Raw genomic sequence first — 26908 nt, forward strand, 5'->3', positions numbered from 1 at the left:
GAAGGAAAGGCTGCGTACAATATCCTTCCTAACATTGACTCTAGGAAATCCCATCCTTAGACACCAGGTTTCCCTCACCAGGGACCACTATGTATAAGGCTGTAAGAGGTTTGTGACCCTTATTGCCAGGGGGTCCAGCCCTGACAACTATCCAGTTATATCCCAAGTACCGTATGTTAATTTTGCAACAAATGTTAGAATCACCAAATAGCAAACCAAACTCTTAAACTCATAATCTGAAGAGCAAAGTCACCCACAGGCAGAGAGAAGTTTTTTGTGATTTTTTGCCAATCACAATGTCAGCCTTTGCAATGGAGACTACTCAGAAGTGGCCACCGGGCGATTTCCATACCTTCTTGCAGAGATTATGGGAGAAGAATTCACAATTCACTAGACTCCACTCCTTGGTTTACGCTATGCCAAATCTAGTAGGGACTGACTAGGTCCACGACTATAAGTTGTGAATGTTAGAGATGAAATGTCCTGTGTAGACCATGACAAAAACAAGGATTATGATGGACGAGCTAAGACCTTTAAGTAGGAGGAGGATGGCTCCTCAGAATAATTCCTTCCAGTGGACCCAAAGAACCCCAGTCTAGCACCTCCCATATTACAAAGTGCTCCATATCCTTTCCTATTTCTAGTAGATATAATTTTCCTACCATTGCTCTAGCAAGTATAAAATAATGATGGGTTGCATACTTGGCGGAGTCACACTACACACAAGTTTCCACATCTACTGCCAAAACAACAAATTGCACAAACACTGTGGTTTAGGCTGAGCGGATGGTTGTAAATAATATATGATGGTCATTACAGACAATATATAGACATAGGCAATAAAAATATGAAATTCTTTTGTAATCTGTATGTACAAATAGCACATAAAATCTGTCCATTCCAGTCTCATTATAAAAAAAAAAATTGTCATATTAATACTGAAAAAAAATCAAAAAAGGCTATTCTACAAAAGCGTTCCAAGGCGGGTCGAGAAATATAAAGTGCTTTCAATTTGTCCCTTGTCACAACATATAGTTTCATCATGGGATTTCTTATTCATAGCAGATGACTGTGTCCATAGTACTACTGAATTCAGTAATAATCGGAATCCTCGCTGTCAGCATCGTCTTCTTGTAACTGGTTTCGGAATTTTGGCAGAGTCAGTCCCGTCATGTTCAATTGATCTAAGGAAATGAAAGAGCAGACATTGCACTTTACTGAGTGTGAAGTATTTTTTGTTCCTAGCAGTAAAATGTACAGAGCCCGAATAAAATATATAAAAAAAGTCATATAAAATACATAAAGCTTAACAGAGGAAACGTTTTCCCCCTTTTTTTTTCCTGCTTACATAATGTGTTGTTTCATCTTAAAGGGGTTGTCCAGTCGGTAAAAATCTTTTAGGAAAGGCTCAAAATAGGCAAATAAATGACAATAAAATAAGCAATACTAACCTCACTTCTGTTCTGAATGTGCTAAGCTCTTCCATAGTCCCTCCCCCCCACACACAGGAAGTGGCTAATCAGTCATTTCCTGTGTATTAGTAGGGACTAGGAAGTAGAGACTACAGGGGACCCCATTGGAACAGGAGTAGGAGGGATTAATGAGATGAGGATTGCTTATTTTATTATATTTAACCCATTCTTAACTTTTCAGGAAAAAAAAACACTCGCCAGACAACCCCTTTAAGGAGCAAAAAATTACATTTCAAGTTGGTATGTCTCAGTTCCAGTGAGAAGATTCTGGAACTTGAAAACGTCACTGTCATGAGTAAAATAAACCACTATAGTATAGAAAAAAATCTTTTTATATACATAATGGAGGGAATTTATTAAGACGAGCACAGAGTGCACCAAAGTTTACGAATTAATTCATTTATGCATAGGAATATTTGGAATCAGTTTGGTGAATAACTTAAGAAAACACTTGATGCCTACGGTTCCAAGTTTGCCAAGATTATCCCAAATTTTCAACAACAATTCATTCTGCCTTCAGCCAGGAAAAGGGAAGGGGGGACAAGAGATTGATGGACAAGCTCTATATTTACATGTCCAGATTTTACCAATGAAAAAGTTGGTCACTATGTTAGGCCGTATACTGTTAATTTGTTACTATACAAAAAAAATCTGTCGCATGAGACACTTATCCAGCAAACAATTATCCCACTAAATTCCCCCATATACACCCAAGGGTGTGATGTGTTTACAATGGGTCGAAAGGGATAAGCCGCTGCTAGCATACTGTCCTTGCCTTCTTCTGAGTCCCAATATCTGCTGTAGATCAACATCGGTCAACCCAACAGTTGACAATACAGTTACTTCATCAATCCTACTCCATTTTCTTCTGGTCCCTACTGAACTATCGTTTCTTGTTCTACACACATACCTGGAGTAAGCACCGTAAGGGTAGCTCCTGCCACAACTTCACCAATCTTGTTCTTGGCAAAGCATCGGTAAATTCCTTCATCTGTCACCCGGACTGACTGTATCTGAAGCCATCCAGTCACTTCATACTTCTGAGGACCTCCTCTAAACTAGAAACATGACAAAACGAATATCATTAATTAAAAGTAGTGAGCTTTAATGGGTTTCCTGGGCTTTACTACTGATAGCCTATGCTTAGTATAGGGTATTGTTTGAAAATCATTGTATTCCGACACCCAGCATCCCGACTGGTCAGTTAATGCAAGTCCATCATGTACCAGAACCAAGCTTAGTTCAGTATACAATGAGCTATCTGAAAGTACAATGCCATATAAAGTGCAGTAGCCATGACAAAGAGGACCTTTCACCATCTCCATCAACTCCAGTTCTTTGAACTCTTCAATAGGTGCCATTCCATTGATTCCGACACAGTTGGAACTGTTTCTCTAGCCCTCACTGTTCCAGAGCAATCAATGCAGTTAATTTCAGCACCCAATATGTTAATCAGGTAGAGAATATAGAACCTAATTCACATATGGGGTGCTGAAATTACCAGCAAGATTGTTCGAAAATGGTGAGGGCTAGAGAAAAAAGTCCAACGGTGTCGGAATCAGGGGATTGGAATCTAGAGAAGGATGCGAAGCATTGGAGTTGGTGGAGCTGGCGGAACATCCCCTTTAAATTGTTATCTAGATGGACAACTTGCTTGGCAGTAAAATATATTCAGTTTCCACAATGTAGAATAACTTTAGTATTTTTGTATAAGTGAAGGTTTGGCGCAGTGTTGGCTTCACACTTTGCCATTTTCACATCTCTCACTTTGTCCTTCTCACATCTCTCACTTTGTCCTTCTCACATCTCTCACTTGGCATCTGGTTTAGCTGAATGAATCAAAGCTTGTGATTTTAACTTACAAATAAGTTTTCATTAAAAAGTTAATTAGGCTTCATGAAAATCTGCCGAGCAGTTTCCACTACATTTGGCTTGGAGACAAGTCCCTTAGTAATCCTCATTTCCACATTAAACTGTCTTGATGATTAAACTCCAGACATTGAAATATCCAGAATGAGAACATATGTTGGGACTACACAGTGTCTATTATAGCCCAGTCTGTAATGTGCTGGTTATACAGTAAGGGAGAACCCCATCAAATTAAAACTTGATGGAGCTATGTCCAGAAGGAAAATAAGGAGCACTCTAGCTTGTCATGGCATGTCGCACCCAGATGTTGGCTGCCATGGATAGTAAATATTTGCACCACCAGAAACCCAAAGGAGTTTGCCAGCAATGGCAATAAATCCTATAGCCACAGGATAGGGGACAGGTTGAGATCAGTGGGGATTCAACCACTAAGACCCCCACATTTCACGAGAACAAGGCTGCCTTACAATTACTTCTGAATGGAGTGGTGGTCCGCCAAGGGATTTACCTCTTCATTCATTTCTATAGGATCGCTGGAGATCTCCTGCACATCCACCATGTAACAGCTGTCTTATTCAGTCCGGGATGCTGAGCATTCCTATTCTTATGACTGGTGGAGATGCACATGAACCAGTGGCGCCGCTATGGGATGCACATGGACCAGAAAGTGGAGAGGAATCTGAAGCGAAATACCACCTCTTCACTTTTGTGTGATGGGATCTTATACTCTCTCTTTACATCTCCAATAATTTCATATGTATGTTTTTCTCTTATATATTTTGTCATGTTCCGTCAGACCCTGTATACATATTCTCCACTATGACCAATGCTTCTATCAGAGAATGCCTTAGTGATACAATACCATATGCGAGAACCATGTGGCAGTGCTTTGTAGTGCATGAGGAATTAGTTTATAGTCTGTGACTTTATATGTATCGGAGCTGCATATACAAAACAGTAGCATTTTTCTAAAATCAAGACTGGATGCAAGTTGTTTCCTTTTATACTCATACATTAAAGGTCTGAGATCGCTTTTGTTCAGCAGGCTTTGTTTATCAGTGGTGACATCAGGTTGATGGGATGTGAATGTTCAAGCCAGTTTCGTGACCACTGAGACTGGTGAATGGCTGCAGCAGGTATATGTCATCAACCTGACCTCACTACTGATAAACCCAGTTAGCAAAATAAAACTTCTGTGTTAGAACAGGCAGGTAAATAATACTTCTCTTGTATTCAAATGAGGACATTTTACAATAAAACATAGTGTAGAACACTGTCAGGGCTCCTAGGAACCTATCTATAAAACAGAGTGTATGACACTGTCAGGGCTCCTAGGAACCTATCTATACAACATAGTGTAGAACACTGTCAGGGCTCCTAGGATCCTATCTATAAAACCTAGTGTAGAACACTGTCAGGGCTCCTAGGATCCTATCTATAAAACCTAGTGTATAACACTGTCAGGGCTCCTAGGATCCTATCTATAAAACATAGTGTATAACACTGTCAGGAATTCTAGGAACCTATCTATAAAACATAGTGTATAACACTGTCAGGGCTCCTAGGATCCTATCTATCCAATTTCCAACTCTCTAAGGTAAACACAGCTGAGTTATGTCAAAGGGTTACAAAGTCATAGCTTCTACCTGCTGCTTTATTCACCAATGTGTATGTCAAGCGATGCTCATTCTCTCTACACAATGGGTTGAACAGAAACAATACTGAACAGTAAAAAAGTAGCAACAGCTGCAGACAACATGCCGACTTGAGGTTTTGTGAAGATGTGTCTACAGTGGACTGTCAGGCACATAGGCGCCAATATGCTGCAAGATTACGTGGACCTTGATGATATTTAAGGACAAACTTCAAAATAGAGAATGTATTTTTTTTTCTATTTGATCTTGAAAGTATCAGCTCTCCAGCATATGCATTGTTCCAACATCCTGTGTGGGGCATAGTCATAGCTAGTTCTCAGAAATATAGAAATAGGTGAGAAATCCCAACTTTCTCTATTCAAGAGTCTGAAATATTTATGCAAAAAATATTAATTAACAGCACATTTAGGGAGTGAAAATGCTTTAAACATCTGAATCCCAGTTCATGGCACATATATATGGTGTGACCTTTGCCCTTTGCCTTCCATCACTTCTTCACGGTACACTTGCAGACAGTTTTTGACAGAACTCAGCGGGAGGTTGTTCTCACCATCTTGGAGAACTAAGCACATATCTTCTGTGGATGTAAGCTTGTTCCAATCCTTCTAACTCTTCTTATAATCCCAGACAGACTGGAGGATGTTAAGATCAGGGCTCTGCGGGGGCCGTATCGTCACTTCCAGGACTCCTCCTCCAAAGGTCACACCAAATATTGATGAGATTTAGATTTCTCTTTTCTTCATTTATGCTAGGTTCACACTAGCAGTGACTCTTCGTTGTTCGGATCCGTAGAGGGAAATGAACAATAATGAGGTGGACTGCTAAAACAGTGGTTAGACATGGAGCCCTGCAGATGTTATTGAATGTAATGGGGTATGTCAGGTGTCCGTCATTTTTTCCTACGACTAAAAACTGTCCTTTTATCTCAAAATTTAGGTGAAGGCCCACAAAGACCAGAAGTCATTTCATTCTGCCAGTCACAATGGTCTTGAATTCAGGACCAACAAAAAAACTTAAAGGGGTTGTCCCATCACAAGGATCCTATCTATACTGCTTGTTAATGTGGATGTAAGACTTTTCCTAAATACACTGCTTCAGCAAAACTGCTTTGTTTGTCCACTATCTTACTTTATTCAATTGTTTGTGGCCACAGTCCTGACTTAGCTGCTCATGAGTCAAGTGATGTATCTGCCTGCTCTAAGGGGGGAGGGAGGAGGGGCTAAGTGCAGGGAGCGAGCCTGTGTATCTAGCTATTCCTGTGTCTACACCATGTGACCTAGCTTCCTGCTCTTAGATAGAGGAGAGGAGCTGCTTTCATTTCTGGACTCATCTTCTGTTCTCCCAGTTATCAGGTTAGCTAATAGCTTGTGTTCATTATGGCAGAGACAGGCAGTGTCTGTATGTAACACAGAATGGAGTTGCTCCTGCCTGTACTTCATAGTCCAATATTGTGCATATAGTGTTTTTTGAGGACCTTTGATGACATCACAGGCCCTTCAGCCACCCCATAGGATCACGCTATGTGGTGGGCGGAGCTACATGCTAATTTGGGGGTGTAGTGAAACGGCAGGTTGCATATGAAACCCCGCCCACCAATGACGCAAGAAACCAGGAAGAAAGAAGATTTTACAGAAGTGAGACTGGTAAGTATGCTACGTGGGAATACCCCTTTAACGCTTCATGCAAAATGTCTACTCAGGTTATGATATATCATATGTGAATATTACTTAAACAGTGGTCAAAAGGTTATCCCAAGCAAATGTATGTTATATGTGTTACATTGACATAGACTCAACAGTTGGATGCTATTAGAACAGTAGAATGCCCATTGGGACTTCATAGCGCAGTCAGATCCAGGTCAAACAATCATCACTGATGCTGTACAGAAAGCAAGACTCATCAATTCCAATATTCTGAAGCCTATTTCTAGACAGACAGGAAATCCCTAAATAGGAGTAAAAGAGCCCATTATATAGTGTTCATTCTACAAGAAAATGACATAGTATCAACTTCCAGATGAGTAGCAGCTACAAAACACACAGAGATAGGTTTAATACCTTAAAATGTAGTCCAAAAAGTTATCGAGTTAGCATAGAAGGTTAGACTTGGAAACTATCGCCTTGCGGTTAACAGTAAACTTTCACATTATTGTGGTCATCCATGTGAAGACAGCCAAAGCCTGTTGGAAATACCTACAGTATCTGGTGCCAAAAATAATACTGTCAAATATAACGTGGCATGAAGAAATTTCACATATGCGCAGTATGACTCTACATATGGTACCGTTATTATGAGAAGCCTGATGTCAATAACTATAGATCTAGTAGATAATTCTATATGAGAAGAAAGTTTAATCGAGTATAAGTCCTGAATGTCCAATAATTTGTAATGTTATGGAGGTATCCGGGTTGACTAAGAATTATCTGGGACGCTGGGCAGTAATGGTCGTGGATCTCTTATCGATAACTGGTAGCTTCCATATCCAATGTTTCCATTATAGTTCAGTTCCATTACAAATGATAAAGCTGCCCATAGACATAGCAAAGGCTGTTTGCAATATTTGTATCTATTTGGTGTCTAAAACTGTTCATTCTACAAAATATGGTGTTATACTACCTTCGAACTCCATCTGGTGTTGGACTGAGGTTCCTTGGGCCCACCAGATAAAATAACTCTGAGGGCTCATTCTCCAACAACCCTTAGGAAATAGACCATATTACTAGAGACGAGCGAGTAGTACTCGATCGAGTAGGTATTCGCTCAAATACTACGGTATTCTAAATACTCGTAGTATATCGAGTACCACTCGCTGTTCGAATGTAAAAGTTCGATGCAGAACCAGCATTGTTTGGCCGAATGCTATACAGTCGGCCAATCAACGCTGGTTCTTCTCCTACCTTTAGAAGTCTTCTCCGTGCAGCTTCCCCGCGGCGTCTTCCGGCTCTTCATTCACTCTGCCAGGCATCGGGCCTGGGCAGAGTCGACTGCGCATGTCCGCTTATAGTGCGGGCATGCGCAGTCGGCTCTGCCCAGGCCCGATGCCTGGCAGAGTGAATTCAGAGCCGGAAGATGCCGTGGGGACGCTGCACGGAGAAGACTTCTCAGAGGATCCAGCCCGACCCTCACTCGTGGACTTGGTAAGTATAATTTGATCGAACGTTGCCTACCCCTGAAACAAGCATTTTCCCCCCATAGACTATAACAGTGTTTGATATTCGATTTGAGTAGTCGAATATTGAGGGGCTAATCGAAACGAATATCGAACCTCGAACATTTTACTGTTCGCTCATCTCTACATATTACCCTTCTGGGTGTCTTTGGCTGGATCGTAATAGTGTTATAGCCTGTATTCTGGTGGGGCAATCCAACACTGGCTTCATCCCTGAGCAAAGAAAATGGAGCCAGAACCTCATTCTTTCTATTCAGTCACCGTTCCACATCTTCCTATATTGCTAAACAGCATCATTGGGATATATTCCTCCAATTGTCTCCAATAGAAGGAAAAATGAAATTTTAGTAGAGCCTTAGTCCTCCTTACTTAGCTCTGCGCTATATCAGTTACCACAGTGGGAGCCCACCTTTTTGCCCAGGGGCTTGGAAAAACCTTAATCTGGTTTTGTGTATTCCAAAAATCATATAATCGGTGGGAAATCTTTATGCTTATATCAGCTTTAAATGTATCAAACAGCCAGTCGTACTGGGCTTAGGTCTTCTGAATGCATATAAGTTATTATATAGTATATACAGGCATCTTGGAATAGTAAATACTGCTTGTTTCATGCTGTAGAATGAACTAGAATTCTGAGTTAGTTCCTTCCTATGTCATCAAGTTAGTGAATTTGTAGCCTTCCTGCGAATCAGAAGACATATAGCATGACAAATGAAAACCAAACCACTTTACCCATAGGGGGTTACCAATATAATCCCTTTAATCAGTGACAACATCTTCCCAAATGTGAATGTTTGTAATTTGAGGTTGTCAACACAAATTAAATGTTAACATCCGCACGTCACAAGAGAACCTGAAGAATTAACTTTACTCCAATTTTCTTATTATTTTAGTTTACAAAAATTTGCTCTGATTTGCAGGAAATTCCCAGGACAATGGGTCAAGATTAGAGATGAGCGAACACTAAAATGTTCGAGGTTCGAAATTCGATTCGAACAGCCGCTCACTGTTCGAGTGTTCGAATGGGTTTCGAACCCCATTATAGTCTATGGGGAACATAAACTCGTTAAGGGGGAAACCCAAATTCGTGTCTGGAGGGTCACCAAGTCCACTATGACACCCCAGGAAATGATACCAACACCCTGGAATGACACTGGGACAGCAGGGGAAGCATGTCTGGGGGCATAAAAGTCACTTTATTTCATGGAAATCCCTGTCAGTTTGCGATTTTCGCAAGCTAACTTTTCCCCATAGAAATGCATTGGCCAGTGCTGATTGGCCAGAGTACGGAACTCGACCAATCAGCGCTGGCTCTGCTGGAGGAGGCGGAGTCTAAGATAGCTCCACACCAGTCTCCATTCAGGTCCGACCTTAGACTCCGCCTCCTCCGGCAGAGCCAGCGCTGATTGGCCGAAGGCTGGCCAATGCATTCCTATGCGAATGCAGACTTAGCAGTGCTGAGTCAGTTTTGCTCAACTACACATCTGATGCACACTCGGCACTGCTACATCAGATGTAGCAATCTGATGTAGCAGAGCCGAGGGTGCACTAGAACCCCTGTGCAAACTCAGTTCACGCTAATAGAATGCATTGGCCAGCGCTGATTGGCCAATGCATTCTATTAGCCCGATGAAGTAGAGCTGAATGTGTGTGCTAAGCACACACATTCAGCACTGCTTCATCAAGCCAATACAATGCATTAGCCAGTGCTGATTGGCCAGAGTACGGAATTCGGCCAATCAGCGCTGGCTCTGCTGGAGGAGGCGGAGTCTAAGGTCGGACCTGAATGGAGACTGGTGTGGAGCGATCTTAGACTCCGCCTCCTCCAGCAGAGCCAGCGCTGATTGGCCGAATTCCGTACTCTGGCCAATCAGCACTGGCTAATGCATTGTATTGGCGTGATGAAGCAGTGCTGAATGTGTGTGCTTAGCACACACATTCAGCTCTACTTCATCGGGCTAATAGAATGCATTGGCCAGCGCTGATTGGCCGAATTCCGTACTCTGGCCAATCAGTGCTGGCCAATGCATTCTATTAGCTTGATGAAGCAGAGTGTGCACAAGGGTTCAAGCGCACCCTCGGCTCTGATGTAGCAGAGCCGAGGCTGCACAAGGTTTCAAGCGCACCCTCGGCTCTGATGTAGGAGAGCCGAGGGTGCACTTGAACCCTTGTGCAGCCTCGGCTCTGCTACATCAGAGCCGAGGGTGCGCTTGAACCCTTGTGCACACTCTGCTTCATCAAGCTAATAGAATGCATTGGCCAGCGCTGATTGGCCAATGTATTCTATTAGCCTGATGAAGTAGAGCTGAATGTGTGTGCTAAGCACACACATTCAGCTCTACTTCATCGGGCTAATAGAATGCATTGGCCAGCGCTGATTGGCCAGAGTACGGAACTCGACCAATCAGCGCTGGCTCTGCTGGAGGAGGCGGAGTCTAAGATCGCTCCACACCAGTCTCCATTCAGGTCCGACCTTAGACTCCGCCTCCTCCAGCAGAGCCAGCGCTGATTGGCCGAATTCCGTACTCTGGCCAATCAGCACTGGCTAATGCATTGTATTGGCTTGATGAAGCAGTGCTGAATGTGTGTGCTTAGCACACACATTCAGCTCTACTTCATCGGGCTAATAGAATGCATTGGCCAGCGCTGATTGGCCGAATTCCGTACTCTGGCCAATCAGCACTGGCTAATGCATTGTATTGGCTTGATGAAGCAGTGCTGAATGTGTGTGCTTAGCACACACATTCAGCTCTACTTCATCGGGCTAATAGAATGCATTGGCCAATCAGCGCTGGCCAATGCATTCTATTAGCGTGAACTGAGTTTGCACAGGGGTTCTAGTGCACCCTCGGCTCTGCTACATCAGATTGCTACATCTGATGTAGCAGTGCCGAGTGTGCATCAGATGTGTAGTTGAGCAAAACTGACTCAGCACTGCTAAGTCTCTGCATTCGCATAGGAATGCATTGGCCAGCCTTCGGCCAATCAGCGCTGGCTCTGCCGGAGGAGGCGGAGTCTAAGGTCGGACCTGAATGGAGACTGGTGTGGAGCGATCTTAGACTCCGCCTCCTCCAGCAGAGCCAGCGCTGATTGGTCGAGTTCCGTACTCTGGCCAATCAGCGCTGGCCAATGCATTCTATTAGCCCGATGAAGTAGAGCTGAATGTGTGTGCTTAGCACACACATTCAGCTCTACTTCATCAGGCTAATAGAATACATTGGCCAATCAGCGCTGGCCAATGCATTCTATTAGCTTGATGAAGCAGAGTGTGCACAAGGGTTCAAGCGCACCCTCGGCTCTGATGTAGCAGAGCCGAGGGTGCACAAGGGTTCAAGTGCACCCTCGGCTCTCCTACATCAGAGCCGAGGGTGCGCTTGAACCCTTGTGCAGCCTCGGCTCTGCTACATCAGAGCCGAGGGTGCGCTTGAACCCTTGTGCACACTCTGCTTCATCAAGCTAATAGAATGCATTGGCCAGCGCTGATTGGCCAGAGTACGGAATTCGGCCAATCAGCGCTGGCCAATGCATCCCTATGGGAAAAAGTTTATCTCACAAAAATCACAATTACACACCCGATAGAGCCCCAAAAAGTTATTTTTAATAACATTCCACCCTAAATAAAGGTTATCCCTAGCTATCCCTGCCTGTACAGCTATCCCTGTCTCATAGTCACAAAGTTCACATTCTCATATGACCCGGATTTGAAATCCACTATTCGTCTAAAATGGAGGTCACCTGATTTCGGCAGCCAATGACTTTTTCCAATTTTTTTCAATGCCCCCAGTGTCGTAGTTCCTGTCCCACCTCCCCTGCGCTGTTATTGGTGCAAAAAAGGCGCCAGGGAAGGTGGGAGGGGAATCGAATTTTGGCGCACTTTACCACGTGGTGTTCGATTCGATTCGAACATGGCGAACACCCTGATATCCGATCGAACATGTGTTCGATAGAACACTGTTCGCTCATCTCTAGTCAAGATCACTCAGTGTCAGTATAAAGTAGGAAAGCAATCAGCAGGCAATGTATGAGTCCCAAAAAAGAAATATGGAGCCCTGTTTATTACTGGACATATCCAGTTGTGTACCTGGGGGGTCTTGAATTAAATCTTAAGAGCCACATGTCACAAGAGAACTTGAAAAATTAGTTTTACTCTAATTTGCTTATTGTTTTAGTTTCCAAAAAATTTCTGTAATTTTCAGGAATTTCCTAATTCTATGTGTGAGTATCTCAATGCCAATATAAAGATGGAAAGCAACCAGCAGGCACTATATGAAAGATGGAGCTCTGCGTATTACAATGGACAGATCCAGTTTGTTGGGGCATGTTTGGAAGTGCTGAGTACCACCAACACCATCAGAGAAATTTTGTAAGAATTTGATATTTCAAATGGTGGAAAAGGGTGGAGATTAGAGATGAGCGAGTACTGTTCGGATCAGCCGATCCGAACAGCACGCTCCATAGAAATGAATAGATGCACCTGGTACTTCCGCTTTGACGGCGGCCGGCCGCTTAACCCTCGCGTACCGGCTACGTCCATTCATTTCTATGCGAGCGTGCTGTTCGGATCGGCTGATCCGAACAGTACTCGCTCATCTCTAGTGGAGATCACTCAGTAGTAGCAACGTTACCAATTCCTGGGTTTTTGTGAGATTCAGTCATTAATATAAGAAAATACCTGTACAGAGATATGGGGGTCATCTCCTGGAAGAAGCAGCTCTGACCCTTCCTTCTTCCATTCTATAGATGCCATGGGATAGGCAAAGACTTCACAGCCAAAAATTGCATCCTTCCCAGTAACATTCCAGATGTCATAGGGTGGAGAAAGGATTTGAGGTGCTGTAAAAAAGGTACAGAACTTACTTAGAATTTCAACAATTATAAGTAGTTGGCTATTTTTGTAACATTATGTCAATGCCATTGGAATTTTGTTGGCTTTCCTGAAGATGGTAAATTTCAGTCTAACCACCACTGGCCATTGTAAGCAATAGTCTTGTCCCAGTGCCCCGCCAGTCTACAGGGACCGGGATCAACTGTCCCGTGAAGCTGACATTTACAAAGTCCAAACTAAAAGTTTTTGTCCTACCACTTTAAGGTTTTGACTTGTTCTCTTGACTGCTGCATATTCTCACCTCTACTTGACCTACAATATTACGGGTTATGGATTCTGGATTTTAAGGACATGTTGATCCAGGGTTTTTATACTGACTGCCAGATTGGAGTCTGGAAGGAATTTTTTCCCCTGAAATGGGGCAATTGGCATGAGCCTCATGGGTTTTTTTGCCTTCCCCTGGATCAACATTGTAGGGGATTGTAGGGTTATAGGTTGGACTTGAAGGACTGATGTCTTCATCCAATCTCCACTATGTAACTATGTACACTTACTACTGAACTTATCAGCTTTGCCTAGAACTCTATAAACTATAACCAATTGATATCAAATTATATAACAAGTTTCCCTTTTGATCCTGGATTCAAGATGGCCGCGTAAAATCAGTATTCGGTTTTATGCTACCATCTTGGATCCAAAATTAAAAGAAAATTTTTTTATGGGTTGACTGTTCCTGTAAGACACCACCCCAAAAGTTTTTAGTTTTACCTGCATAGTTAGTGGCGTCACCAATTGGTTTTGGACCCCTGATCATACGGATACGCTCTTCTCCAGTCTTGGCTGGCATTTATCCATCATACAGTACTTAGATGAGCACAATGCCTGCTTTAGTCTTAAAACCTCTACCTGATGTATCTAACCAGGAAACTTGAAGTATTTTCCCAATTTTATAGGGGTCACTTAAATTCACTTTTCATCTGTTTGACATTTTCAGGCTGCCATAAAACAGACACTACATTGGTTCAGTATAAAACCTCACAAGAGAAGCCATAGAGAAAAACGGGGGAAAGAAGAACAAAGTAGGTACAGTACTAGGACTATGAAGACTGGATGAATCTGTAATTTATGGCTCCAGTTTAGTTTAGCTACTTCCTGGATTATGAGGGGGATGAAGAATTTGAGAATTTTAATGGCTTGTCTTGAGGGGGGCAGGGGGTTCTTTTGGATACACCTATCCCTTAACCAAAAGAATGAGAACAATTGTCTGATGGGGTCCACGGCTGGAGAATTAATACCAATGTGTGTCCCTCAAGGTTCTGTTTTGGGACCTGTGCTCCTTCCATCTTATTGTACAGTCCTATGGTTTTCAGTAAGAACCACCTCAATGCTGTTGACTCTTAAATTTTTGCTCTGTTGTCCAGAATCCCGGAATGTCTATCTGCTATATCCTCCTTCGTGTCTTCTTGCTTTCTAAAACTTAACATGGACAGAATACATCATCTTTCCCCTCCTCGCTCTTCACAGTTAATGGTTCCATATTTTCCCCATTCTCACAACGCCACTGTCTTACGGTGACCTTTGAACTACCCTGACCTTCACGCCACATATTGAAGCCCTTACTGTGATCTACTGCCTCCACAGAAACATTTCCTGTACCTGATCTTTCCTGAACCTCGAGTCAACTAAAAGTCTAGTGCCTGCCCTGGTCTCCCTCTTAGACTTCTACAAGACCCTTTTCTATGGTCTCCTATTTAATTGTCTTGCATGCCAAAGTACAGGACCGGAATTGCAATCTATGTCGGTTCCTGTAATTTTTAAATATATAGTCCTTACTCCAACCGACCTTGGTTTCCAATCTTATGCATGTCACAAGCATGGAGCAGAAGGAACAATATGAGGCATCCATGGCTCAAGAATTGGTTCTGTGGAAAATATGCACCATATTTGTACTCGTCTCTGCCATAAAACTGGTGTAGATGGGTTAGTAAATTCCTTCTATGTGTATAAGACCATTCCATATGTACAAGGACATGGAATTAAACGTAGTCTAAAACACATAAATAATATATCATTGATATCTTTGTTGCTATAGAGAACCTGTCAGGGTTGGGACACTAGACCACCCACAGTTCCAAATGGACCAAGGTTTTAGTGTCCTAAATAGTCCTGTTGTAAATCTGTCTTTGTCCACATTGAGAATATAAAACCTTTATATCTACCTAGTATCTGTACTCTGTGTATGATTCACTGTGCATATGTCAGACCTCAGGCGCATGTGCAGAGTAGTCAATATGTACTTTATGGCTTTACGGAACAATTCTGCAGGTCCCAGGAGCAGAAGAGATGAGTCTGATCCGATTCATCAGACTCATTTCTGGGCAAGTCACCCTAACAGGTTCCGTTTAATAATTCTTCAGTGAACGAGGTTATGCCACCAAGAATATTTCTCCTCTATTCATAGGAAAGATGATAAATAGCTGATGCAAAGAACAGGGGGTATCACTTGGTTGATGGATCTGCACTCCTATTCACTTCAATGGGAGTGTCGGGTATAATTGAAGTACAGCACTTGGATGTCTTTGGTGCTTCTGTTGAAGTGAATGGGAGCACTGTCCAGCAAGTGACACATTTATTCTGGTCACAATCAGGAAGGAGAACACCCCTTGTTCTTAGAATTGTTGGGGGTCTTTGTAGCACAACCCATTTAAGCTTTGGAACTTAATGGGAGATCCATGACATTTTTGCTGAAATCAAGAAGTCCACTAAGACTGGAAGAGGGTTATTTGTACTGTACCTCAACACCCAGTGATTTATGTCCAGGGAGCCACAGGTCAGATTCCTGACACCAGCCAGACTCTGCTTCAGCTGATTTTAGTGAAAGCGAAAAGTCAACCTAGCAGAAGTGAGGAGAATATGGAATTCTACATCTGCGAGTCATTACGATTGTTGGGCTTTCTCTGCTCCGCAGACACCAGGCATTCTGTGATTAAAGCAAATAGCTCCATTTCCCCTATTAAGTGAAATATGTGTCCAATGGTTTGTAGACTTTTACACTTAGAAGTATGAAGTGTTTCGGGGGTTGAGTGACACTCCTCGGCTACTGCTTTTTTAATTCCACATTCTAGGTTATTTTTGCAATCTTGCAGGAGGGAATGCACAAAGTGTAGTTTTGTGAGGCTTGATCTGGTACGTATTATGTGCAACCCCGATGAATGATAGCTAGAAATGTCCAGTAATAAATTAATAGAGATGTTTTCTTTTACCCACTAGTGAATAAAATGCTTCATGTAAATGGGTGACTCATAAGACAAATCTACACTAAGTACCTGAGATCCCATTAATGATGGTGCTTGCAAACTTCTAGGAGCAATGTACTTACACATCAGAGACCAGCTACACCAGGGGCACCAGGGGTACCTTCCTCAGGTGTATTGCCTGATGCCCCTGGTGTCCCAGAGATTACCACTCTCAATTTTATTTGTATCCTAATGCATATATACCAATTTTCAAGTTAAAGTTCACCCTGGACATACCCCCAGCCCACCCATAAATTGGACACAACTATCCAGTTCTGGTTGACTTCATTAGCCACAGCCTTGTCCAGGTCAGGCTGCCTAAATTTCTTGGGATTAGGAATTTGGGATAGTTGTCAACTATTAAGACTAATGATGTTGATATAACTGAATTCTATATAAAGGGTTAAGCCACAAGACATATTTACCTTCTATTCATAGGAGAGAGGATAAATTGCTGATTGGTGGGGTTTTGATTCCTAAGACCTCCATGGATCCTGAGAAAGGTTGTTTTTTTTATCCTCTGCTCCCCCTCACCGGCATCCAGCTGTGCAAAAAGTAACCGAACCCCCTGGTGGTCAGAGATGCATACCACTCCCATTTACTTCAATGTACAGAGGGAAAACGGATTCCAAGCCAATAGGTCAGGCCAGGAGTGGAAGAACCTTGCTTCACCCAGGTACAGAGTATCCAATAACCTTTATGAAATCCAAAATACCGTATTGTTTCGGGGATTTTTTGCCCTTTGTCAAGTGTAACTAGGAGTAGCAATGAAGATCACACACTCAATAACACCATACGACCTCAACTAATTCAGGATCATAGAAGCCTCAGACTTCTCTAGAAGTTAGGGTTTACAGCTCCTAGGTAGAATATGCATCTCCAAGGGAACAGACTACAAACATATACTCAGTGTAGTCTGATCCTGTAGACCTATTCTCTTTTATCTATCCTTGGCTTCTGGTTAAGCTAGCAAGTGTACATTAGCACAGAGTAATGAACAAATGACAGAATATGGACAGGTTCACATCTGCGCCCGGTCTCCACTTTGTAGGTTTCCGTCTTCTGCCCGAGAAACTGGACAGGAGACGCAAAAAAAATGGTTGCGCCGAGGAGAGGAAGAAGACACTCACGGGCGGACACTTTGCAAGCCCAATCAAATGAATGGGTTTGAAAACTGACTGCCGGTTTCTGTCTCCTGCCCAGTTTCTCAGGCAGAAGATGGAAACCTGCAAAGCGGAGATCGGGTGCAGATGTGAACCCACCCTATGACAGTAGTAGCATTGCTACTCCTAGGATCACAGATGCCTCAGACTGGAGACACTAATAGAATAAAACTTCACTTTTATTATTGTTCTTAATAATTAAGAAGTAACTCAAAGTGCTAAAATCTCAAATCACTTTATTACTTCCCAACATTAAACAGTAGAACATATTGTCTAATGAAAAAAAACAATGGGTATACTGGCCTTGTGCCAGGCCAACAGGACTGGAGAGAAGCAGGACTCCAGACAAGTACTATTACGGCGGATGTCGGGTGTTTAAATATGGCGGCCACTTGGGAGTTGAGCAGCTGCCATAGCTGCCGAGTCTCTGTTGTTTTATACAGCAGAGACCCGTCACTAATACCTGCAATTGGTACCCACTGCGCTTGCAGTGCTTTTCTCTCCGCATTTTTCATTCCGGGGAAGGGAATGACCCAAACACAAATGTGAACTTGATATTATTAGGTGCAATACTAGTAGACCATTGGACACAAAATACTTTAGCGATAGAGATCATCAGGTCCATGCCTTTTGTATTAAAGCTCCTGGGTGACTTGGGATCTTCCTTATAATGATTCGTGACTGGTCTTCTGGGGATCGAACTTATCGCCTATGCTGTTAAGTTCGTGACCAATTAACTGTATCAAAATCACAAATTTCCTTGCTATGTTTTGCTACTATGTATCAGTGCAGCTGAAATGTATAAGCCAGGTGTGTGACTGCCTATCACATGGAGTTTGTCTAGACTGGATTCAACTGTATTGAGTTTATTAGGTTTCTAAAGGGTTTCAGCAATTAATTTTTATTAGGGTTCATGAGGTTTTCCTCCTCTGGATTTTTCTATTCAATGACAGTAAATACACCCTTAAAGTGTATCCACAATATATGTTATAAAGTTGCATTTTTTTACATGAACTGACATAATTGACATCACTACTTATATCCAAAATAGAAATTCTACATAGTGACATCACTAGAGTGACATCACTGGTCTACATGTGCGGTATAAATGTTTTTATGCTGTTATTTATACCCAATGGCATCTACTTTTGAACTAATTGACCTTTACAGTCTAGTTCTCACCAGGCTCAATATTTCTGAACAAACTGAGAACACGATACTTGTAAGTGAGAAGCAATTGAACTCCCCTTTGGGACAAACTGTTGTGGTCATGACAAAGTTTACTATACCTGATTCACAAGGACCCTCATGGACAACTGTAAGATTTCTCCCAGGCTGTGAATTGGCCATTTCCTTAAATTTGCACAGCTGGGGATAGGTCTTGCCATCAGATCCACACACAGCTGTGTTAGATAAGCAGACACATTGAGGTTCTGGCACCTCTCCATGTCTTAGGTCCCCCATATCCAACTGGCATTCCAGGTTATCTCCACATTTTCCATAGAAGTGGTTAGTGTTGTCCAAATCACATATTTGCCCTTCTAAATTGGCACATTCCAAGCAGCAATCGCAAGTGTCCCGCACAACTCCAGCAAGACATCCTCTTGGAGTAGGACATTCTTCTGGCCGACAGTCACCACAGCTCTCTCCTTCCTCCAGTAACCTCTGCCAGCCACGTTGTAGGTAGTCAGGGACACTGGGAAATGCCAAGCTTGGAAATAACTGGAGATAACTGAGGTATAACAACAAGAGGAAGAGCTTGCGACAGGTCCATGTGGCACATCTATACATTTTCATGAGTTGTCCTGGACTGTACAGCTAAATTCCATCACTTGTTGGTTCATTATTTGAAGTTCTGCATTTCTGCTATCAATAATTCCAACTTCTTAAGGAGTGGATCTGAAAAGAAGAGAAATGTTTCTTTGATTTCCTGTTACAAGAGCTTCCTTTATATGGCATTTCATCTATATTCAGCTATGCAGATCTCTGTTAAGCAGATAATAAGGGACCTCAGAACAGTTGTCTAGGAAATATAGCAGAAGCCAGAGATAGCTACCAAGGAATTTTACTTGTGTAGGGGATTATCAAATATCCACAAAGTTTTAGCTTCCATCCCAATTGCAGAGCGCACCATTACTCTTTATCCAAGGTTGGTACGATCTAACCTGGGTATAGACCAAAGTGCCACACCTGTCCACAACTTGTATGTGTTATTGCAGTTTAGGGGACGTTCACACTTGCACCCGGTGTCCGCCCTGTGCCATTCTGCTGGGTTTCCATCCTCAGCCCCGAGAAACTTGACGGGGTCAGCTACCCGATGGTCAGCTTTAAAACCCATTCATTTGAATGGGTTTTTAAAGGTGACCACCGGTGTCCACCTGTAGCAGCCACCCCTTGTCCAGTTTCTTGAGGCTGAGGATGGAAACCTGGTGGAATGGCACAGGGTGGACACCAGGCGCAAGTGTGAACGCCCCTTAAAGAGGACATTTTACCATCCCCACCAACTCTAACTCTGTATCTCTCCACTGGAATGGTGAGGCCTAGAAAAAACTATGGCGGAAACTAGCATTCCAACTATGGTGGAATCACCATCTACTAAAGGTTGTTGGAGATTCTGAAAGGTTCTCTTTATTGGAGCTGAGTTGCAATGCCAGATACAAATGTACATAGGAATGGTTCTGTTCTGGAAGAAAACAACTATAGTTTTCTTATCCTGTACAGCCCCTTTAAAGACCTCCACAAAGTGATACACTTGTTTGCGTATACTTTTGTTAGTCTTGACCATTACGTATATACAGGGTTCTATGATACTTATTCAACCACTGTATATTAGACAGATTCTTATGCTATATTTGGTCTGTGGTTAACTCTAGTGTTAGACATGTACTAGCTATATACCCATCGAAGCATGCCTAAAATAGTCTGGTTCATCTTCACTTAATATACATGCCAAGTCTCAGGTCTGAATTCCTCTCGGCTACTTGAACAGACACTGTTCTTCAGTAACTATTGTAGGAATCCAAGTACAGGAATACAGTTACTATGTGACATTTGTCTTTTTCATTTATTTATTGCCCATGACACTGGATCTGACATTGGAGATAATCCTCATGCTGTATATATGAGAACACTAATCTGGATTTTATGCCACTAAATAACTTCATAAATTACATACGACATATTCATTACTCCTATAACATTGCCATAGGTTCCTTAGGTTTCCAGATGTCTTATTGATTTCAATAGTAAAAAATTAACCAATCACATGAATTGATATAATAAGAATGTGTTCATATTTGGCAGAATGTCAGAGACTGTTTCATACACATAAATGGGGTTTGTAAAATCCATGAATATGCTATAGAGACAGTATATTGTGGATTTGCAAATATGCCACATGGAAACATAGTTTAATTAGGGATTAAGATTAAATCCAGGTTTAGACTAGGTCCATAGACTTTAAAGGGCAAACAGATGGCAAAAAGGTGTCTTTGTGCTGACATTTTTGGAATGTGAAAAATCCCAATGTTACATCAGCGTCTTTAGGTTATCATAGTGCTCAGTTATAATGCAAGTTTCTATAAATGAATGATACAAATGTTAAGAAACTTTGTAATACATCGTATTCTCCGGATACAGATTGCCTAAGGAATTGAATGAAAAGAGGGGAAGAAATCATTCTGACATAGGGAGAAAGAAGCATTTTTCTTTAATAAGATTTATTTTAAAAAATTCCCATATTGATTTTCACTGCTCATGTTTTACAATTGGAACATTGTAACAGGGAAAGTTGTCAATCATCCAATGTGTGTTGAGTAAAGAGGACTCTTATTGACTCTTCTAAGAATCCTCTCAAGATTTACTCTGCTTTTTACTTAGGAATCCTGCTCCAAAATACAGTATATGAACCTGAATTAGATATTATAAGTAACTGACCCAAATCTGCTTGCTATATTGTATGCCATAAAGCTTTATTTGTACCTACAGCACAGTAAAGGGATCCAGGAGTAACATAGAAGAAAAAATATCTTCTAATAAAAACCATACTCCAGCCGTGGATATGTAGACTTTGATTTGGTGGAAACAGAAAAAGTTGACACATTTATAGTAACCACAGAATATTTGTGGGTTCCCCGCGATAGGAAAAATCTCCCATGATAAGAAGGTTGCGAGATTCTGCTCTTGGCTGCAAATTCCTGGCCAGATTTAGAACTAGAACGTCAAACCAGTTGATCAAATGGAAACAAAACGGACAGGAATTGAGGGATGGCTTCTGGATTTGTCTTTCTAAACCACAATTAAAATGTAACCTCTGAAACCTGTTCAATAAGTGGCGTATCCTGCCAAAAACTTCAATGGAAAAGTACAAAAAGGAATGTGTGGTTGCTATGAAGGATAGTATCCTGGAACGAACAATGTGTGCAGAAGTTATCCGGCCGGGTAGAGGCACAGAATGAAAGCCCTCATGTAACCTGCTACAAGTGGAGTCAGCCATGGTGACCTTGCCCGAATCCAGACCATCTAGTCTTACTTGTGTGTAGGTTTTATCTAAGCCTTTAACCATTAAAATGACTCCCATTGCTGGAAAGATCAAAAAGATGGTGGGCGAACAGAAAAATACTAAATAATAAAAGTTATCAAAAACTTCGAATTATATCTCTCTAATAGAACCCATGCATTCTCATTACTTCTAAGGGGTCTGTTTCGGAGGGGTAGGTCCTTACTTTCATGCCACATCCTTCTTCTATGATGTCCCCATTTGAGGAATTGAGCGGAACAGCTGTTGGCCGAGATCTATTGTAAGTGAATGGCCAAATCTGTAAAGACAGACTTGAGACTTAGAGGATATTTATCAAGGACAGATAAAGCGGTGACTGAAAGCAACCAATGTTACTTCTAATCCAGAAAACAATGAAATCCAGATTCAGACTGGTTGTGATGAGCTTTTACTCATTCCCAACACTGGTTTTGTTTCGGTTCACCCATATAATTTTGGTTTAGTGTAAACAATTTTTTCTCCATAGTAAATGACATTTTATTTTTTGGATCCTAAACTGTTGAAGCAACAGATGTTGGTCCCCTTTAGCTCCTCCGCTCAGATTATAGTATACAAAGATTTGTATCATGACCTTTGAAGAGAAGTTTACATCTCGGAACAGATCCATTTCAGATACATTAACATTCCTGGGCTTCATGATTTTTTTTTATTAGACAGATTTTTGGAGGAATCCTAATGCTTAAAGGTATTTGCAAATTTTTTCTTGAAGTGCATTTGCTTCATAACCTGGTGCTAATGGGATTTTATTGGAGGTAGAATCTTTATTTGATGCTGAGATTAAAAAAAAAAAAAAAAAAGAGTCCCTGATATCCTGGGTACTATGTGGGTGGGATGCATGACTGAGTTTGGAACAACCCTTTAAGGCTGATGCTACATGTAGTGACATACAGCTTAAAAACACTGCAGCAAAGATGTAAAAAAAATTGTAAAAAAGTTTCCTTTGTAGGGGTCGGAGCAGTCACAGCTGTCTATAGTCCTTGGAGCCCTGAGTCCATAAGAGACCAGCACACAAGGTGCTGATGCAGTGCCAGGATGTTGAACGTAGTGGCCCTAAAAATAAGACCCATCAGGAGCAATGAGAGGTCAGTAAAAGCCTGTTTTTGTGTCTAATCTTGGGTCCAAATTAAGGGTCTGGTCTGGGGTCAGAATATCTTGCTGGTGCCCATTGCGGTACCCTACCCTGCCAATACATTTCCCCAACTACACCCCTTGATTTTTACACAACTAGGCTACGACACCTCAAAAAATGATGAACCCTATTTTTATACTTGGATGCAATGTCCAGTAATGAAAGTATGAAAATAGTTTGGCCGTCCTCCCTGCTCCTTGGCATCCTCCGGATACAATTTCCAGTTTCTTTAGCCTGTGCTGAAATTGGCATTTGTCTCAGAGGAACCAGAGCACAGGATCATACAAGGTGGCCTTGGGTGTCAGTCTGACTTTTGCCTAAACAACCTGGAACCAGGAAATCCTTGGAATAGTCTGTGTCTTTCATTGAGTACAATATAAAGTAAACCAATGAAACGTTCATTGATGGAAAGGGCGACACTTAAGATTCAACTGATTAAAACAGAACAATCTTTTCTTTGCCTTCGAGCTGGAAAACTATTTTTCCAAGGCTAAAAATGAAATGACCACATGATCCATTTAGAGAACTAAACTCCCAAAAAGTGACACGATTGGCAAAGTAGTCAGGAAACTCTGCAAGTCTGGATTTAATTAAACTTACTATATCAATACGGAGGCGCGTGTCTAAGGCTTGGATGGAGAAATGCACTCGTGTGTCAATCCTCTTATCTCCTACAGTATTAATATTATATAACCCATAGCAAAATGATTGTTACTGCTTTGTTAGGGCTTATTCACACTACGTTGGGTTATATAGTTTGGCATCATTGATAACTGAGTACTGCCATCCACACCAATCTGCTAATATAACCAGGTACTGTACATTGTGTAGTGACTCTGTATCATTCAATATAATTGAAATGAGTTGCAGTAACCAGGCACAGCCACTACACGATGTATGGTGCTGTGCATAGTTCCGAAGCATCCTGACATCTTCAATCGGCTGGTTAGTGCAGGTGTCAGGAGTTGGGTCCCTACCAAATGTATGTACATTCTTTAATAGATCAAGCTCCACTGATTCCAGCAAAGTTGGAATTTTTTCTCATGCCCCGACTGTTCCTGAGCAATCACTGTTGTTAGATTTGCTGCCTAATATGCTAACTAGACTCTCTTAGTGGCAAGTGGGTGGTGTCAGGGAAGAGAAGGCAAGGGGCATGACTAAAAGCTACAAGCAAAGGTGGACAGAGTCAGAGTTTAGAATCACGCCCCTTACCTGCTCCTGCTTGACACACCCACTTGACATTAGATAGTTTAGTTAGCCTGTCAGGCACCAAAACTAACAGCACTGGCCATTTGGTAATGGTAATGGCTAGAAAAAATTTTCCAACTGTGCCAGAATCAGTGGAGGGATGCCTATTAAAGGGTCAAATGGTGGAACCGTGAAAGGTCCTTTTTGAAGGGAACTCTTTAAAAACTTCCTTTCTTCAGGGGTCTATTGCAGGAAACCTTGGGTTTCCTGCTGCTTCCCACACTGATTTGGACCCAAGTCAATCCACCTCCTCCGTCATGTTCATAGGTAGTTACCTGTACTATGGGGGCTAGTTTTACTATTATAATAATCTCATCTTCCAGCCCCAATTGTGCAAGTAAGTAGCAATGAACAGAGGATAGCAAAGAGAAGGTGGATCAACTCAGAGACCAAGTTCTTCGTTCTATCATGTGATCCAAGGTCGGAACCATCCCTGGAAACCCAAGGTTGTTTTAAAAGGAAATAACTTTTTAAACAATCCCTGGGTAACTTCTTTAAAGTCCCTGAAAACCTCTGTAAGGAGTTTTGCATCTTGAATTTATGTGCCATAACTCGCTCATCTGTGGCTCTAAATGCTCAGAACCACCTTGGGACTTGAAGAGACTCCCCCAAGATTTACAGTGTGATTCCACTTTCTCCGTGGAGAGGTGACTAAGTTCTCTATTAAAGGGATATCTCTAGGATATCCATAGAGTCTAAAGGTATGTATGCTATACAGTTATGGCATAATAACACAGCAACCATGCTTGGCTGTTCCAAAATGATAAGAGACTCTAATAACCAGTAACCTACTCCATCCCATTGGACGCTATTCCTGTGGATCTATAAAAGGAAAATGTTCGTTGTTGTACCGTGTTAGCCAGTGGGTTGGAAATATAAAAAAACACGAAAACTTGGTGATCTTCAGTAGTTGATACCTTTTTAATGGCTAACTCATAATGATGACAAATGGCTAACGTTTCGAAGCGCAAAGGCTCCTTTATCAAAGCAAATTTCGAAAAAGAAAATTTGCTTTGACAAAGGAGCCTTTGCGCTTCGAAACGTTAGCCATTTGTCATCATTATGAGTTAGCCATTAAAAAGGTATCAACTACTGAAGATCACCAAGTTTTTGTGGATCTATAGAAGGATTACCAATGGTCAGATCCCACCAATAAGTCTTACTTAAGACAACCCCCTTACAATGACTCCAAACCAAAGCTTCCCTTTAATCTTGTACAAGGTCTCAGTAAGCCATAAGACACTTTCTTATCTGCAGCAGGATTTTCCAATAAAGCAGATTTTATTTGGTTTGGTTTAAAAGCTGGTGTAAAGTCAAGTATTCTTTTACATTCTTCTGGATTACATCAAGATCACAGAGCAGGAGGCGTTTTACAGCTACAGAGATGAGGTTCTCCTTCTACCAAAATAGACCTTTCACCCATAAAGTACAATGAAATCCAGGTTCATGTGTTTGCCGGACACCAAAGCACATGTACAATTTGACACTATGTTCCTGGAAGGCAATAATAATGCAGCATTGGAGGATGCAATACTATAGAACTGCTGCTCATATAGCCAACAAAACCAAGAGTCTCATATTAAAGAGTCATGTCAGTCATAACACAAAACAAATACAAGTAGTCCTATGTCCTTAGATGCAAAAGGGTCAATTGATCTGCCATAAACCAAAAGCACCAGTAACTAAGAGGTGCAATCTATGTAACATATTGCTCGGCCCCCCAAAAGCTGTTCTCAGGGGAGAAGGATATGGGAGGTAGTAGACAAACCAAAGAAATGGGTCCAAAAGTAGCAAAAAACTAAACTGAACACTACATATGTAATATAACATTACACCAACATACAAGTATAAGTGTATGTAGAAAGCATGCATTACCCCTCTTTCCCTTTAACCATGGGTCTCCAAGATGGGGACACAAGTCGATGAAAGCAATGGAAAAAAGTTTAGTTAAAGTGATTTGCAACTTATGAGTTATTTAAACTTGGCTACATCTGTATATTTCAACACATAGGATGGCTTTGCTACTGTGTATTGGTTGCACAACCCAGCTCCACTACTTCTGTATGCTTACATGATATAGAATATCTTCAGGCATGATATGATAACACTGTCTGTAATATATTCTATATCTGTATATTGTTCATAACATTCAGAATATAATATGCTAATATGCAATTTAGATACATTCTATTATTGTATCCACATGTTCTATATTCCATTCACAACATGATTATTATATAACATTACCCATGTATCAATGTCTTCAATCTGAATTTATTCCAAAATAGGCAGAAGACAAAAATGTTACTCAATTGCAATTTTGTGTAGAATTGATACAATAGATGCAAAGAGACAGCAGAGTGGCAACTATGAGAGAGAGCAAGAGCGCCCTTACCTGCTGGAAGGCACAGCTGGCTGCTGGATGTGACTGCCTGTCGGGCAGACTGTACTGTGTGTAGGAAGGTGCTGGGAATCAGTCACTAGTAGTTTGTTTTACCACTGATGTGTTAAAGGGTTACAACCT

At 41.6% G+C, this 26908-nt stretch overlaps 1 protein-coding gene across 1 annotated transcript; it reads right to left on the reverse strand.

Annotated features, from left to right (window-relative positions):
* Positions 1-875: 875 nt before the first annotated feature.
* On the reverse strand, positions 876-26888 carry KAZALD1 (Kazal type serine peptidase inhibitor domain 1). The gene is made up of 5 exons (XM_075288014.1): positions 26780-26888; positions 18739-19348; positions 12838-12998; positions 2383-2530; positions 876-1184 (listed from the first exon to the last, which is right to left on the reverse strand). The coding sequence occupies exons 2-5, from the start codon at positions 19244-19246 to the stop codon at positions 1093-1095; spliced, it is 909 nt and encodes a 302-aa protein (XP_075144115.1). The 5' UTR covers positions 19247-19348; positions 26780-26888; the 3' UTR covers positions 876-1092.
* Positions 26889-26908: the final 20 nt, after the last annotated feature.

This window comes from Leptodactylus fuscus, chromosome 10, assembly GCF_031893055.1.
Source record: "Leptodactylus fuscus isolate aLepFus1 chromosome 10, aLepFus1.hap2, whole genome shotgun sequence".
NCBI lineage: Eukaryota > Metazoa > Chordata > Amphibia > Anura > Leptodactylidae > Leptodactylus > Leptodactylus fuscus.

Excerpts from the sequence above, each read along its gene's own strand:
- KAZALD1 (XM_075288014.1), bottom strand. The coding sequence starts at position 19,246 with ATGAAAATGTATAGATGTGCCACATGGACCTGTCGCAAGCTCTTCCTC. Across the intron at positions 12,999-18,738 it reads TGAGGGTCCTTGTGAATCAG|CACCTCAAATCCTTTCTCCA; the intron begins GTATAGTAAACT and ends CCTTTTTTACAG. Across the intron at positions 1,185-2,382 it reads CCTTACGGTGCTTACTCCAG|ATCAATTGAACATGACGGGA; the intron begins GTATGTGTGTAG and ends TCATTTCCTTAG.